The 18,685-nt window shown below is 40.9% G+C and overlaps 1 protein-coding gene across 1 annotated transcript in view; it reads right to left on the bottom strand.

Annotated features, from left to right (window-relative positions):
* Positions 1 to 9,077: 9,077 nt before the first annotated feature.
* Positions 9,078 to 18,685, bottom strand: part of glceb (glucuronic acid epimerase b) — a gene marked incomplete at its 3' end in the record, with an annotated part of 52,696 nt that continues 43,088 nt past the window's right edge. Inside the window, exons 5-6 of the mRNA XM_083923170.1 lie at positions 10,366 to 10,658; positions 9,078 to 9,809 (exon numbers count right to left, since the gene is read on the bottom strand). Coding sequence (XP_083779296.1) covers positions 9,078 to 9,809; positions 10,366 to 10,658 — 1,025 coding nt within the window. The remainder of the gene's footprint in view (positions 9,810 to 10,365; positions 10,659 to 18,685) is intronic.

Here is an 18,685-nt window from a genome sequence, read left to right on the forward strand (position 1 = left end):
ACAAATGTAACCTGCAATAATTGGATCTGTATCAATTTGTGAATGCAGTTCAGCCTCTGGGCTTTTAAATATTCATTTTTACAGAAATCTATCTAAAGTTGGCCTTTCTGGGGCACCTTTATGCTACTATATAGAGTGTTGCACTGTTTGTAGCTCATGTATAGTAAATAGATGCTTGCTATGTATACTTCAGACGGTTTCTAAGTCACAAACATTTTGCCTGATGAAGGTTCAGCGCCGAGACTTGGCTAATAAATGCATCTCTGCGACGTGCAGGGTTCTGTTTGCATCTTTTCATCTACTTTCTCATGAAATGTGAGATGTGTGAAGTATTCCTCTGTCCCCTCTTTGCATTTGTCATTTTATAACGACAATAATAATGATAATAATCATATATGATGTGCATGTTGTGCTGTGATCGGCCGTGGCTGTGTGGTTACAGAAGGACAGATGTGCGATGGACTTCACTGAACCCGGCTGCTGTGCTGCAGCTGCTCACACTGTCGGTCCCTCCCTGGTGTTTTGGCTGATGAGGTGTCGTTTGTGACTCCAAATGAGGAGCGTGTGTGGCGGACGCCCCCCTGATACAATATTAATAGTTGTTAGACTCCAGGCGCTCTTTTTTACTGTGTTGAATATCAGATTTTCAGAGCATTTTCTCCTACACTCACTGCAGAAATCCCCCCTGCTGCAGACTTGTTTTCTCTCCCGTACATCTCTATATCATTTCCCTATTTACTCTACCCCCTGCTGCTGCTCTGTCAGCTCACTGTTCTCCTCCAGCACCATCAACATCTCTGACTCCGGCTGGTGATTGCACTGTTGAACACTTTTATACTCTCTACCGCGTGAAGTGTGGCAGCTGCTCATGAATGAGCAAAAAAACAGCAATTACCAGGTTTGGAGACTGAGGCAGGAGATTTATTTTTATTTTAGCCTAATGACAGTTTTCTCTGTCTCTGGTGTTCATTTAGAGGAGAGGATGAAGCCGAGCTGAATTTGATAACGCTGTGTGCTCCATTGCAAAAATGAAACCAGATAAGAAGTGATGTTGGAAGGTAGAGCGGATTTAGAAAAGCTTTATAGCAGACTGCTCTTGGAGCTGCTAATAAGAGGGCAGAGCTTTAAAGGAGTACAATGTTTTAGTAAATATGCTTGTTCTCTGTCTTGTTGAGGGTTAGAGGAGAAGATCGACACCACTCTTGTATTTGTTTCAGTCAGCAGCTGGTTAGCTTAGCTTAGCTTAGCACAAAGACTGTACATAGGAAAACACAAGGAGAAAAGTTACAGTGCGGTGTAAGTAATTAATAATTATTGGATTAAAGGCTTAAAGCTTCAGGGGGGCTGGTAGGTGGATTCTTTAAATCTTGACTCGCTGTTTCCTCCCTCTCCAGGTTTTTGTGCTAAGCTAAGCTGCTGCTGTTTTCATGGACCGACTGACGGGTTTTCTCATCTCTAACTTGCAGCCAGAAAGAAAAAAACACAACGTATTTCCCCCAAAATATCAAACTTTAAGACTAAAACTTTGGAAGAAAGTCATTCAACAAGATCACAATCCTCAAACCCCTTCTGGGACGTTCATAGTCAGGTTGCAGGTGTATTGCTTGGGTTTTCTTTTCACTGCATGCTTCCACATCTAGTTTCTTCTTTTCCCGACTCCCCCGAGACCCCCAAACAACACACAAGCAAATCCAATAAGGCAGGGTTCAACAGAGTGTTAATTTCATCAAGTGGAAAATTTATGGACAGCATAAAGCCTGTGGCCTCCGGACGTCGGAGAACCAAGGATTCACCGTAATGTCATCACGGCCACCTCAAAGGCCTCTCAACGGCGGGAGAAGAGGCCGGCACCGAGGCCATGAAGATGCTGAGCTTATCGGGTTTGAGTAGAGCTAATTACAGGACGGGGAGACAGACTCGCTGTCAGGAGGGACAGTAATGTCATTAGTGTCGAGGAAAGAAGAGGAATGAGATGTGGGAGATGAAGTTTGTGGCTGTGAGAGAGAAATTATGGCTGGATTGTATAAATGCCAGAAGGTAATGAAAAATGGAAGTGGGTGGCAGGAGAACAGTCCTTCTCAGGTGTCTGCGCCTCTCTGTGGATCAGAATAGTCTAATTAGGATGAATTATTAATCCGGATTGTTTTTCTTCTGAGCAGCTTCACAGAGACAACGTTCAGTGTGTTGAGCTGCTCAACAGTGGACATGAACACTGAACACAAAGGCCTGAATCATCGGGATACAATAAAAAATGAAAGTTAGCAATTTAAATAAGAATAATAAACTTAAATAAATAAAGTTCTGGAGATACTGAGTACTTGGATCAAAGCTGTGAACAGCAAACAGTTCCAGTATTGTTATGGATGTTTTGCTGAAGGACTTAACTATTACATTGAGAATCAATCAATTCAATAATCTTATTTCACTGACTTTTTACTTTAAGACAGCCAAGATTAAAATATAACATAAAATAAAAAAGATTAATATTCACGTTGTTGTTCTGGTTATGTCTTTATATCATGTGTCTTTTTGCAGAAATCATGCAAGGTAAACAATTAAAAATGTCGTGGTCTCTTGCACTAAATTATAAAATAAAATACAAAACTAATACACATCCTCCCATGTAAAGAGGCTGAAGGTCCTCGAGGCAGGGGCCGCGGGTTCGACTCCGGCCTGCGGCTCTTTGGTGCATGTCTCCCCCTCGCCTGTCTGTCCTGTAAAGGCTCGGAAAACTGCCAAAAAAATCTTTAAAAAAACAAGCTAAAATGAATGAAAATAGGATAAAACCTGCAAATGATGATTATTTTCAGTATTGATTTTATTATTATTAACCGTTTCTTCTAGAAAATAGCAAAAATTGTCGAGGATTTCCAATCCATCACTTGTTTTGTCCGACTAAAAGTCCCAAAACACAAAGATATTCAGTTTTTTAAACAAATTACACAAAGAAAAGCTGGAAATCTTCACAACTGAGAAGCTGTAAAAACTCAAATAAATAAATGTTTTGAATATTTCCTTGACAGATATCTACGACTAATAAACGATTAACAAAACAGCTGCAGATATAAAATATGAACCAGTAACACGTGGATGGAGATCTCCCTTAAGTCTCTGTTAAACGCCACAAAGGAAACATTCGGCCAGAAGTTTAAGAAAAATGCTTTTATTTTTTTTTACACCTTTAAAAAGCACATTTTTAAAGCACAAAGATTTACTCTGTATATAAACACCTCTCTCTCTCTCTCTCTCTTGGACTAAAAAGTGGTAGCATTTGCACATTGTGCTTGAATTGCAAAATCTGTACATCCGCTCTGGGTCCCCTGTGGTGTTCACGACCCCAGTAAACATGTTATTGCATAAATCACATCTGACCTCCGTGGTCATTAGTTGAAGTCTTTGACGGATCCTGGAAAAACAAACAAACAAACGCCAAAATGAAGAAAAAGAAGCTCTCATACCTTTTACACAGTGAACAACAATAGCAGCTTTCTTAATGAAGGCGTTGCACATTGTCCTGAAAAGAAAAAAATAACAAAATCTGAAAGAAATTCAACTAAAAAAACATGAAAATAAACAGCAGTTGTGCTTTTGTCTATGTAGCAAAACATCTTACCCCCCCAACGCATGATGAATGATGCAAACACACACTCCAACAAAAAGACTTTGCAGCTACTGGCTCATTAACCTTTAAAGGCAGTAGCTGACTAAATGCTAATCTCTAGTTGCACACATTCCCTTCACGATAAGCTTTTATACGTCTTCTTTTTGCTATAATCTATTCAACCTACATTTGAAAAACTAGCATTTGTCAAAAGGCAGTGTCTCTCCGACGCTCCGAGATCTCCAAGGAGACGCTGAATGGAAATCTGTTCGCACAAAAATAGACAAATTCAAATATACTTGAATCAATGACTTTGGTATAAAGAAAAATAAAGATAGTTATTCACACATAAAACTTCCCTTTCCTGAAGGTTCTTTTTAAACTACGTATTTCTACCTGTTCGGTCAAAATACCAACGAATGGAAGAAATGCTCATGGGAAGAAAATACCTCCAGGAAATGAACAAAACAAAGATCAAGGGTACAAAAAAAAAGGTAGATTATCACATCGTGCACTCATACATCTTCTCTGGGATGAAATCTTTATCTTTTTAACTTTGACAACAGAACATCAATATCATTTCCTTTTGTCCATAATATAAACATCTACAAGGAAAAGTCCCAAAAAGATTTAGAGAATTTGGGAATTAAGTCAAAATATGTTGAGAAAAAGTGGCAAAGTCAGAAGAAAAATGTGTGAAAGTGTGATTTTGGGAGAAAAGGTGATAATATTTCAAGAATAAAGTCATAATGTTACAAGACAAAGGTCATATTATTAGGATAAAGTCACAGTGTTAGATGGAAAAGGTTGCTTCAAGAACAATTTGCTGTATTAAATGATTAAACTGGATTAGAGCTTTCATTGTCTGCGTGAACCTGATTGTTCCGCTGCCATTTCTCAAAACTCCTCTTTGAAATTCGTAAATTGCACATTTTCCTTCTATTATTATTATAATTATATTTAAGTGCGAGTCTGCGTAAGGATAAAAAAGCAGTGGAAAGTCTGCTCCCTTGGTTCAGGCTTGGACAGGAACCATGAGGGTGGATGAGGTGTCAGGCTGACTTTTTTGGGGCCAACCAAAGCTCTGCACTGGATTACTCCGGCTACTGCGATTTGACATTACCATTAATTGCGAGTTTTGTTTACTTTTTAAACATTAGACTTTTATTCTGGGACATCTCTAAATCAAAAAAAAAGTTAGATTTTCAGCTAGTGTGTAGTCAAAGGTGTCCTCAAGTCAATTACACCATCGTTGTCAGGAATGATGTAACGATTTTCCGCACTATAAGGCGCACATAAAAAACTTCAAATTTATCAAAAGCCCACAGTGGGCCTTATAATCCGGTGCTCCTTATATATGGACCAATATTGAGCCACAACAGGTCTCGCAACTACGGTAGGCAGCCGCCGACTCTATTTTCCCCCGTAGAAGAAGTAACGCACGGTGTATGTTGAGATATACGACTGCGCGAAGCGTGCCGTTTCATTTCCATTTGTGTGTTTGTGTAAAGACCCCAAAATGGCTCCTATTAAGAGACACGCTTACGACGCAGAGTTTAAACTCAAGGCGATTAGTCACGTAGTAGAACACGGGAATAGAGCAGCAGCCAGAGAGTTTAACATGAACCAATCAATGGTGCGGAAGTGGAGGAAGCAACAACCATCTGACTGTTTTGTTGACATTCCCTTTAGCGCAGCTTCATCTAATGGATGCATAACGTAACCCCAGCCTCGACTGAAGCGTCTATTCTATGTCCCTTATAACGCGGTGCGCCTTATATATGAAAAAAGTTTCAAAATAAGCCATTCAGTGAAGGTGCGCCTTATAATGTGGTGTGCCTTATAGTGCGGAAAATACGGTAGTTATGTGTTTTTAAGCACCTCAGGGATTCAGGAATGCAGTCACTTCAAGGTACAAATATATTAAAAAGGCTTTTACTTTGGAATATCCCTAAATTGACGCAGTAAAAATGCTTGAGTTTGTGTCTGTAGTCAGAGATGTGCTCAACTCAAATGGATCACTTCAACGACAAACAGTATATATGCTGTTTTGAACGTTACTATTTCTCCATGAAGAAAATACTTTTTCCTGATAGTATTACTCCTAATTTTCCACATTACATTATGACTTTATTCTAAAAAATATTACAGCTTTTATCTTGAAATCTCAGATTATTTTCTTTGTTGTAAATCCTCGCTTTAGTTCTGAATGCAACACGTTGAGTCCCAGATGAAGCGGTGAGGGAGATGAACCTGGAGGAATTTAAACTAAAGCGGGGCTTGTTTTCTATCCAACGTTACATCCAAATGAATCAGTGCTTCTTTGATTTACTGTTATTTCCTAACGCTGTGACAACTTGCAAGCGGGAAAAAATGTTTTCATCTCAAAGTTTACATGAAAATGACTAAAGAAAAATCCACTTCCCGAAGAACAAACGGGCCTCATTCTCCTCCATTAACAATCTTTAAGGTAGATCGATGAAAGCCTCATTGATGCTGAGGGCTCCACTTTGTTTTGTTTGAGTGCTGACTCATCCCCGACTACTGACGCTACTCTGTGTGCAGACTCTCCAGCCTATTAGCCGGGTGAATTGTTTGTGTCTTGGCGAGCTTCCTTGCTCCTCGCACTGCGGGTCGACGGGTCAGCTCTCAGATTTAAAAACGCTGAGCTCATGCACCCACGACAGCTGAGAGGAGCGATGAGAGCCTGCTAGAACCGTCAGCCTCTTTACGCTCGTTGAGAATGGACCTCGGCCTTCCGTACTCCTGGCTTCGCCTATTTAAACGCTATAAACTGACATGTTAGCGAGACGCAGCTGCCCACGTGTCTTTCTACCTAAATACACTACAAATATATCTACCACCTACACTTGTTTACTGCAATTATCGTCTGGAAGATTGAGTTTTAGAGGAAGAGCTTTTCAGATGAGTACAGAAAAAAAGAAGAAATTAAGCTATAGAGCAGAAAATGGTGCTGATGTTCAAACCAAGAGAAATAAAAGGGATGCACATGTGATATTTAACAATGACAAGCCAGGGGATTTATCTGAAGTTTGATATTTAAAGAAATACAAGTGTTAGTTTAAAGGATGTGTATATTTCTTACGGGGTGAAGGGCTCTTCAAAATAATATTATTTACAGTGATCTGCACGAGTGATTCAGAGAAAAACAAATAGTCCCCTGGAGCTTAGTGGACCTTTCTATATATACGTCTCTTATTTATCAGGGACATGAATCGCTGGTGTAGTGGTTAGCATTGTCGCCTCACAGCGAGTGTGCATGATCTCCCCGTGTCTGCGTGGGTTTTCTCCGGGTACTCCCGTTTCCTCCCACAATCCAAAGACATGCATGTGTTAGGTTAATTGATGATTCTAAAATTGCCCGTAGGTGTGAATGGTTGTCTGTCTCTGTGCGTCTCTATGTGCCCTGTGATAGACTGGTGTCCTGTCCAGGGTGTACCCCGCCTCACGCCCGATGTCAGCTGGGATCGGCTCCAGCCCCCCGCGACCCCGACCCCGGGATAAGCGGTTGAAGATGAATGAATGAATCGAAATGATGGATGAAATCATTTACATCAGAGTAGTTTTTTTAAAAGAGAACTGCAAAGATTTGAAGAAACGATTGATGCCGTTATTGTAGACGGCTCATATTTGTAATATCGTCTGCACACTGAATTACCCGCGTCCACTTGAAGACAACACACCCAGGACGTAGTTAAATATCTCTCTGACTGAACCAAAAGTGTTTTCTAGTGTTTGCCCCAAACTGTGCAAATGAAAAGAACAGCAACTGGACTCAAAGTGATGCAGAACCAACCATTTGTAGCTTAGTAGCTCTGCAGTGGCACATGAATTATGTGTGTTTCTGACCAACTGAGGGACTTTCACGAGGTTTGGGTTGGTCTTATTACGTCTTATATATATTTCAGTGGCTTCAGCAGACGGCTGATCAGGATACATTATTATTAATAAGGATTTTTTTTGCAGCCTGATGAGTTCATCTCAGGGAATGTAACAAGAAAACGTGTTGCGGTGGCGTGCTACCTGCAGTCTTTCCTGCGTCACCTGAAACACAGCAGACACATAATTAGGGGTGCAGTCGTGCGGTCAACTCTGAGCAGATGTGGCGACACAAACGCTCGGCTTCACACAGTGGAATTGTGGGTAGCAGCCCAGGAGATGTGCTCGTAGCAGAGCTGATTTAACCATCGGAAATCATATATGAGTATTTCTCAGAGCTGCTTGACGGAGACTTAATATTTATATTAAAGGGAAAAAAAAATCATTTATATTAAAAAGATGACTAAAGACATAACAAAATGATCCTTCCCAAAATGATTTGTAACTATTTATCTGTAGTTTAGGGGAAAATAAACTCTGTCTGGAAGCCTAAAGCATTTGACTCTTCAGCATTTCTGTAAAGAGACGACAGTCACATTAATTTATCCCACCTAACAGCTTAAACATGGTGCACTTAAAAAAATACTTCTTCATTTTAAACTTTGAAATTCTGAGGGTTAAGGGATTTTCCAAAGACGCTCAGCAGTGGAAGAACTAAACCAGAATGTTCCAGTGATTCATATTAATAAGATTAATTGTTTTGGCAACATTTTGAAATGCAATTGGCAAATAATTTATAACCTGATGTGTTTTTGTTTTTTTAAGTTTTTCTGTCTCAATAAACTTTGCAAATCTGGGATGAAATGGTAAAAAATAAAACTGGAGAGGAACTTGCGGCAGGTGCATCAAAGAAAATCGGCGCAACACACACACACACACACACAGAAACTAGGTCTGTGCATAATTACCAGCACTAGCTGAAGAAAAACCCAGGAGGGGGGAGCTACAGTCAGTGTTGCAGAAAATATAAAACCTGCAACAGAGCATACGAGAAACTTTTAGTGATGAGTGCTGCGGCTGAATAAACACGTCCTTTAGATTATGAACCTCGACCGCGCGCGCACGCACGCACGCACGCACGCACGCACGCACGCACGCACGCACGCACGCACGCACGCACGCACGCACGCACGCACGCACGCACGCACGCACGCACGCACGCACGCACGCACGCACGCACGCACGCACGCACGCACGCACACACACACACACACACACACACACACACACACACACACACACACACACACACACACACACACACACACACACACACACACACACACACACACACACACACACACACACACACACACACACACACACACACACACACACACACACACACACACACACACACACACACACACACACACACACACACACACACACACACACACACACACACACACACACACACACACACACACACACACACACACACACACACACACACACACACACACACACACACACACACACACACACACACACACACACACACACACACACACAGAGTATATTTAACTTTTCAGTCATCAAATCAGCTTTATACTATATGTGGGTTACAGTTTGTCTAGTTGTGCTTTGCACGAATCCCTTTTAAGTAGTTTTTCCAGCGCTTTACAACATCCTTAAAGATGGGAGCGTTGTCTATGGATGCCAGCAGCTGCAGCTGGTTAATGTGCGTGGTGTGATAGTCCCAGCGTGCCAGGTTGGGCGCTGTAGCCAACATGAAGTGGCGCAGGTCGTAGATGCTCCCAGACCCCGTGTCAAAGAGCGGCAGCATGGCCTTCAGCGACTCCATGCCGCGGCTGAACAGCTGCCCTGCCTCCCTGCCAAGCTTCTCTCCGGCTGTCTCAGTCAAGTCGTGGAGTCCCAGCAGGGAGTAGATGAAGCCGTTGAGGACAAAGGAGCTGGGCGTTGTGGGGTATTCTTCATACCAGTCGTATTTGTTCATGAACACAGCTTTGACCCCGTGCTGCGCTGAAGGCACCTTATAGGGTCCTACTGCCTTGAGAGCAGCGTTGAGGTACGCCTGGTCCTTGGTGAGGAGGTAGGCTCTCACCAGGGTGGACATGGCCTGGCCCTGAGCCATGGCCGAGTACCAGCCGGGCTCCAGAGGCCGGAATCCTTCACCCAGTTTACGGGTGACCATGATGGGCCAGCCGCCTCGTTCGTCCTGGTTGCGCACCAGCCAGTCGCTGGCGGCAAAGAAGGCGGCCATGTGGGCAGTGGTAGAGATAGTGACGTTGTCAACAAAGCCGCGCCCGTGCAGGACCAATCGCACCACCCGTCTGGGCATGATCTGAGAGGAAAGAGGGATCTTGATGTAATAATCCAGCGTCAAAGTTCTCATAATGAGATATACACAAATATATAAAATATATATAAAAATCTGTTATCATCATTAGTAAACCTACTGAACAGCTGCTTTAAGATGAGAAATTAATGATAATTAGTTATATACGGTCCAGTTTAGGGCTGCAACTAACGATTTATTTTCATTATTTATTAATCTGCTGATTGCTTTCTTAATAAATCAATGAATAGTTTTGTCTATAAAATATCAAAATATAGTGCAATTCAATTTTTTAAATCCCAAATTGACATCCTCAAATGACTTGCTTTGTGCAGGACCCCAATATATGAATTTTACCGTACGATGAGATGAGAAAATACAGTAAAATCCTCACATTTAAAGAAACAAGCAAATATTTGGCATTTTTGCTTGAAAATGACTTAAAGGATTACTGAATTATCAACACAGTAGTTAATAAACAGTTCCAGCTCCAGCACAGTTACGGTTATAAGAACACAGGTCAAAAAGTACTTTAAGCACCAAACATTTGACACAAACCAACCTTTGTGGCCTTCACAGCCTTGGTGTTGGACAGACCGACGCCCTTCCTGAGGTCGGTGAGCAGGTCTCGGGTCAGTGTGCTCCAAACAGTTCGTGGCCCGACACCGTAGGTGATTTCATGGTCTTTGAAGGCGATGAGCTGCGTGCTGGTCACATAGTGAATAGTGAACGGCGGGCCCTTCTCTGTGGTCTCCAGGATCACAGACACGCTGCCGTTGGAGACGAACTTGATGTCCAAGCTGAGGATGAAGTCTTTGGAGTTACCCAGCGGGAGGGACACGCCTTCTGAGGACTCTGTGGTGGTGGGGTGAGAAGAGAACATGTTCAACAAACTGAAATTGCAGTACAAAAGACGTTTTACAGCATTTCTTCAAGTATATTTTGTCTGAAAAAACACGACTCACCTCATATGACTGTTTTACAAACTTCTGACAATTACCGGATGACAAGGGACTATTTTTAGCAGACTGACTGGAAGCCTTTTGTCTGCTTTGATGTTGCGTTACAATAAAAGCTTTTCCCTCATGTTCCAGGATTCACTCTGTAGTCACATTCTCAAATGATCAATAACAGTCAGATAACTTCTCCCGTCAAAACCAGACTCTTTATTACCAAGGGGTGTCGTTCTTACCTGTGTGAAGTGCCTAGCTGTGTGTGTGTGTGTGTGTGTGTGTGTGTGTGTGTGTGTGTGTGTGTGTGTGTGTGTGTGTGTGTGTGTGTGTGTGTGTGTGTGTGTGTGTGTGTGTGTGTGTGTGTGTGTGTGTGTGTGTGTGTGTGTGTGTGATAGAGGCTCCAACACACACGCACAGACAAGCTTCTCATGGGATCTACAGGACAGATGTGTCACTGCACACAGAGCTTAATTAATTGACTTTAAGAGTCGTAGGAGGAAAGTGAGAGAGGAAGTTGATGCACTGCAGCAAATGTTCCCTTTGAGCTTCGTTGGGAAGAGAAGTGGAGAGGTGCAAAGTGAAGATGATATTCAGTTACCACACTGCCACCACTCCTCTTACATTATATCAACTCAGTGCCAGGCACTTCAGTTGATCATTTCAACCCTCTAAAACACTAACTGCTTCTGAAACGATCTCTCCCTTGGCCTTGTTAAAAAACCTAAAAAAAAACATTTGCCAGTCAAGGCTCCTGAAAGGATGAAAAGAACAAGTGTAGGAGTCAAGAGAAAGTAGGGTGACGGCAAGACGAGCGGCCTCAAGTGCCCTTAAAGCCAGACCGAGACCGTCGAGAGTGAAAATGAGCAACTAGTGAGAAGACAATTGAGAATCAGATCTCACATGACACGAGCTGAGAAAGCAGAAGCAGACGAGGCCGCCTGAGACCGAAAGACAGTCGATCAGGATGAGAACGGAGGAGAGAGCCAGTCTGGCAGGGGCCTCTGGATGACTACAGCTCTTTAATGCACTCATAAATCCATTACTTAAGGCAATGCAGAGAGTAAGTGGATTTGTACTCTGGCCCTGTGATTACTCTGGCATCAATAAAGCATGGGCAGGGAATATAGACGAGATCCCACGTCCTCTGCTCTGCTCTGCTCTCTGGCTGGTTAGCAATAAGGCAGGAGACAGAGATGACATGTAGCTACAAATATGTCAGAGTAAAAACCAACGCTTGTATAATGAGTGAGCATGACGAACAATTGAAAACACATGTTCAGTATGTTTTGTGCGTGTGCGGATACAGAAGACCCGAGCATGAAGACAACAGTCAATGCATGTGGATTATTCATCTACAGCCTCTGACTACAGCAGGGCAGACAGCGCCTTTAAAAAGTGTTCATGCGCGCAGGACGTTTTCGTGTTGTTAAGGCTGCAAATAACGATCATTTAAATAATTGATTAATCAGAAAATGAATGTCTATAAAATGTTAGAAAATGATTATTATCAACACAATCTCTCAGAGCCTAAGGTGACTAATTCAAATATCTCGTTTTATATGACCAACAGTCCCAAACTGATGATTAGAAAATACATCAAAATAAATATATGAAGCTGTAGGACTCAATTTTATAATGCGTCATAAAGCCATTATGTAATGTTTACCAGTGTAAAAGAAAATTATACACAGATACCAATAGATACTGATATGTCTGTGGCTCTAAAGTGGATTCAATACAGCTTTATTTTAAACATAAAAATACCCTTTGAAAGTGATTAAAGGGTCTATTTATAAAGGCATTACTTGATACCAATATTAATACTAAAGATGCACAGTCCAGTTTTTTCTGATTCAAACCGATACCATGGGCCGATACCCGATACTGATCCGACTGTTGAATGAATGAAGCGTACACCTTTCTATGTGAGTGAATGCGTCAGGCTTGACATAAACATTTAGCCTTGTTAAAAAAAGGTAACAAATTAACACAGATATAAATTTACTTAATATTATGTATTAACAAATAAGTGTACATTAGCAGAAAACATGAATAAATAGCACTTCCATGTAAAGTGCACTGCTAACAGATATTCTAAAATGCAATATGAAACCCCAACAGGTGTTGCAAACATAAAAGTGACTAGATCGCTGTAACTGTATTGCTGTGAATGATATCAATAAAAAAGAAATGACTCCAGCTAATTAGTCAATATCGGAGCTGATATCTGTTCCTGGTATCGGATCTGTGCATCTCTAATTCATAGTAGTACTTACAGTGATACAGACACCAATAGAGTACTTTATTTGACACTTTTTTCTTACTTCATTCATCATGTGAATAAATGCATTCTCCACACCACAGACTGTGGGTTGTAGCTGCTGTGGTAGTGGGCCAAACTGCACGTTGCATTAAATTGAAGAACTGTAATTGTAATTATTGGTTGCAAGCAAAATCACACAAATAGTGTTTTTTTTCTAGGTCTGGGTACAAAAAGGATCAAAATCATTGGACTGGAGAAGTTTTGAGACCACTTGGTACTGGGTTATTTCATTGATACCCAGCCCTAAAAGTGATCTACATGGCTAACAGGTAGAAAATACATGCTTGTACTGTATACAATTTTGCATCTTTAGCATCAATGTCTGCATGCATAAGTCGGTTTCTGTCAGTTTGGCACATCTGGATGATGTCTGCAGTCATTCATCAAAAAGCTTCAAACAATACATTTTCAGCAACGGGCGATTCTTTTGCATTTTGGCAAAGCAGAAATGGAACAATTGCATTTATCTGTCATCTATTATCAACATATTAAAACAACGTGAGTTTGTTTGTGACAAACAAAAGATGCTGGAGTAACTTTTTTAACCAAAGGGGCCGCTCAAGGAGAGTTGCTGTTACCACGGTAACCACGGGTGTCATTACACAAAAAACTAGTCTACTTTGATTCAGTGTTGTGAGACATTAACAGATAACTTCCAGGGTTGGCGAACACTTTCTAAAGGCGCTGAAGCTGGTGACGGCTGTCGCTACGATGCATCTCTGTACACAGATCACATCGCTAATTCTGACAGGTTTGTACAAACTGCATCTCTCTTCCCCAAAATGTCATCAAAGGACCACCAGGGGTTTGAGAAAATAAAGGTGCTCAGTGGCGAACAGTGTTCCTGCGGGAATGTGCAGATGGTAGATGGTAGAATATTATCAGGGGACAGACGATTGATCCCCTTGTCAGAGGATTTGAGAGGCTGTTCAACACCAGTGCCCTAGATACAGTAAGGAGGGAAAAAAGACCCAAACAGAGAGAAGGGAGTAGGAGGAGGGAGTGGAGGGAGCCAGAGACAGAAAGAGAAACTGACACCAGAGGAAGAAAACAGGGAAAAGTTTGGATGACAGAGCAGAATAAAGGCGTTTAAATGGATCATGCTTAATATGATTGCAAGATTAAAGAAGCACAAGAGGGCTGAGGGGTGAGTGGTGGGTGGAAATGAGTAAAGAGAGGTGGAAAACTGACTCAAAACAGGGGATAGACAAGGAAGATTAACGGAGGAGTGAAGACTGCCGAGGGAGAGTTGAGGAGTGATGATGAAAACATGATGATGGCGAGGAAAGAGAGCTGATGATGGCGAGGAAAGCGAGCTGATGATGGCGAGTTGAAGCTGTAAGGCAAGGTGAGTGAGGCGCAGAGAGGAAGAAAAGTGTAGAGCGGTGAAATGAGAAGAAATTGTTGATGATTGGGGGTTGAAAGCAGAAGAATTAGGAGGAGGGGGGAATCACAGGAGAGGGAGCAGCTCAACAGAGGACACAGAGAGAAAGAGTAGGGAAATATCAGCAGGAGATCAAAGAAGAATAAAGACAACTCAGTTAGAAAAATATTCTGATGTCTCCAAAACCCAAACATCACTGACAACTGTCTTACAGCCTTGGTCATTTTACTGCGGTAAAAGTAGGGCAGATTTCCAATTTCTATCAGAAAGAAACAGTCCGTTTTTCTTTGTCGTGTAGATATTTAGACCACTCACAGATATTCACAATAAAAGAACACAGTCCTTCCCTGCTATCACCTTCAGGCTGAACTATTTAAGGAAAAATATACAACTGTAATTTTTCTGATCGATTTTGTGCTTTAAATTTAAACAATTTTCCATTTTTGGTCTACAAAGTATTATACTCTTACCATTATCAAACACCTATAGTGTTTCTACATTTATTAAACAGCATCATAAAATTGTTGTTTGTCAATCAGTTTGAGGAGGAGAAGGTTGAACAATTTAACACACCTAATAAAGATAATTATAAGACCTTTAAAGTCAAGTTGAATGTTTAACTGGGAGCTTCCAACAGCTCTGTTCCTCCGTTGTCAGGAAGTGTTACCCTCGACAACTGACGAGCTACTAACAAGCTCGTCTGAGGTTGAAGTGAGGCGATAGGACTCCCTAAAAACTTGGCATTTGAGGACCCAGAGCTGCATGCTTTCATCTCAGCCCATGCTCTAAGCGAACGGTCATGAGTTTCCCACAACGGAGGGAGAGTTGTGTTAGTTAACATGCTAACATCGTAAAATCACCTGCCATGAAAATACTGGATGAACTACACTGATATCAGACTCCATCCATCTAAATGTCAATATATTTTAGCACCATTTAGTTGTACATATTGTCCAATATAAAAATATGATGGTCAATTTAAGAGTTTATCTGCAGTCGGGTAAAAGTCATTTGAAAATCTGCAGGCAAGCCACAGTTGCAGCCCCTTCCAGCAGCATGAGGAGCAAAAACAATAAATTTCAATAAGGCATGAGGTCTTCTGAAGGTTTCACTGGACTTCAGGCAAATTTTAGCTTAATAAATAACTTTTTAGGATGTGGATTTGCTTGCTTTTCCAAAAAAAAGGGCCACGAGAAGTTTTTAGGGAGTCTTGTGAGGCGAACACTCAGATTGTGAATGTAAAGCCAAACTTGCCACTCTGTTGGTATGAACAGCAAAAAGACACAGCCCATGCCGTATTTTTCTCAAACATCAAAACTGACAGAGTGGTGCTTCTTCCTCCACAAAACCCATCTTTGGCCAAGTGTAAATCTCTGGACACCGTCATGCAGAGAGTGAGCAGCCAAAGTTTATTTTTTGTTGTTTCACTGAATTAACACGGACAACAGCTGAGTAAAGAGAGGGTTGTTATTATAGCTGGTGAAACCAAACGGTCACCAGATTAAACTTCAACTCGTTCTTATGATTTGAAAACTATCACATTGTGAATCTGAATCAGACTAATATACATATAGATAAACTGCAGCCGTGAATACTTTGTGTTAGGGATATAATGACAAGGACGATGTTTTTTTTCTCATATTTTCCATCTTTTTTAGATGCATAAGAAGGCTGTGCAGAACACACAACAGTCGGCGTGTCCTCAGTACCATATGAGCCTTGATGCAAAGTGGGGATTAAGAGGTGGATTCAATTAGATCCCTCTGAGGTGAAACTGTGCACAATGGCACCAAGGACAGCACCGTCCTTCAGTCTGTTTCATTAGAAGAGGCCTACCAACTATACCTTATACATATACATCTGCCTTGAATGGGAAGCACTTTGGGTCAACTTGAAAGTGCTTTATAAAAAAAGTGTCCTGACCTTACCTGACTATACACTGACGGAAAATCAACATTATATTGTGGCTTTTTCAAGTTGTTACTGCAATGTTCAAATAAACATTCAATTATATCATGATGTTGCTTATTATGCCCTTATCATATATTCCAAACTGAAAATAGGTTGATTCAAATATGTACATGGTTTGTTTAATATTGAACTCTGGTAATATTTCTAAAATGACGGATTAATCACTTCTGATAATGTTAAAGTTAATGATATCTGACTGATGAGCGCCAAATGACACTGATGAGTGCTCTCCACTGTAGCAGAATGAGCTAACATGAGCTTCATACACTGACAGCATGAGCAGCTCTGAACCATGGAGTACCTGATCCACAGGGCTATTAGGTGGAATATTTATTCATTTATTTATCAGAGACGGTGCACATTAATCATCATTACTGCAAATGTGCCAGTGTTAGCCAAAGGGCTCATTTTCAACAATTGGCCAATAAAACACCAAATAAAACACAATAACAAAACATGGACAGCTGAAGAGGATAAAAAGCATCATGAAAAGTAGGACGTATAAAAGGCATGTAATTATTACAAAACAATGTTAAGCAGACAAGCAGCCCAGTTAGCACAAGCACCTAAAACATCATAACAACATAAAATCACATTACATCAAAGAGGAGCTAAGCAAATGAGAGCAGACAGGGTAAGCAGGCAGAGACTCGGTCAGATGGCACGTCTGGTTTTCTTTAGCCAAGTTTTAAGGTTATGTACAAAAACGAAAAGAGTCGCTATGCCGTACATTAAACGGAAGAATGTTCCAAAACTGAAAATTAAAATATGATTAATGTAGGATTTAGTTAAAGTAATAATCTGGTGATATTCTATACATTTTTTTTTGTCAACAAATACCCCGAAAAGATGAAAACTGACAATGAATTGGCTCTATGTAGGCTTGATTTTTACTCTAACATGCACTGTCATGCTAGTCTGAAACACATCCACTTCTATCCAAAAAAATCTATTGCCCAGCTGTTTGAGAAATGATTTAGCCTTTTTGAAAGAAAGATAAGATAGACTTTGTTGTCCTGGGGGGCTATTTGCTCTGAACATCACAACGCCTGGCAGAATAAAATCACAGAAAAAAAACAGTAAGAAAGACAAATATTCATTGATCAACTCCACCAGAAAAAGCACACACATAATATAATATTTAACAGTGATCATCGATAATAAGGACAGCTACGGGATAAACATATTTCAGCGGAGGTGATGTTCAGCTTTAATGGTGTTGCCTGCTGAGGAGAAACCTTTACCGTCTGCCCGAGGGGAGGAGCTGATACTGAGAAACATGAGTTGAATGTGAAATGGTTTTTTTTGGGATGTCTGATTATGGTTTGTTGAAAAATAGCCTCAAGACTGAATGATCTGGGCCTTTGACTGTACTGTTTGTACCGAACCATGCAGAGATATCACAGCGCCGGAGACTCTCTACTACGCCTTGATAGAAGAAAAGTTGCTCATCACACTAAAGGTTCTGAGTCTTCTCAGGAAGTGCGGCCTCACCTCGCTCTTCCACACAGTTTCATATGCAAAAGGCTGCGGAGTAGAACTGCAACTATGAGTCGACTGACAGAAAAATAAATTGCTATAATAAACTATTCTGATAATCAATTAATCAAAAAAAATTTTCCATGCAAAAATGCCTATTTTAACCCCTCAAATATGGAGATTTTCTGCTTTTCTCTGTTTTTTATCCTGCCTTTAAGATGTGACATAACTCCCTATTTTCAGGTCCAGGCCTTTTATTTCTACAATGCCGCAGTGCCCCGTTGTTTGAACAGATCTGAGTGATAAAAGAACAAACAATGGTATTGTCATTTTAATGCTTTGCCATCGATGAAAATGCGTCTCACTGAAGAAAGCCGTGATCGTCAAAGGTTCACAGGTTCGACCATTGTTGTTTGTTTTGTTCAATGACGTGCTTGGACCCAGAAATAGTATTTTGAAAGGGTGTTACATCAGACTAAAAGACCGGATATCATATTAAAGTTAATATTTCGGGGGTTTTGGACAAACAAAACAAGACATTTTAAAGACATCACGTTGGACTTTTTCACTATTTTCTGATATTGTATAAAACCGACACGTAATCAATTAATTCTTCTATTCGATGATGAAAATAATCATTAGTCGCAGCCTTAAAGCCCAGTTACCTGTAGGAGTCCGCCTGACACTACAGCCTGCTCAAAAGTAATTATTTGTGACCCAGTTTTAAAGAACTGAACTGAACAACAAAAAGTTACCTATTTTTCGCTAAAGC

Source organism: Echiichthys vipera (genome assembly GCF_963691815.1).
Source record: "Echiichthys vipera genome assembly, chromosome: 1".
Lineage (NCBI taxonomy): Eukaryota > Metazoa > Chordata > Actinopteri > Perciformes > Trachinidae > Echiichthys > Echiichthys vipera.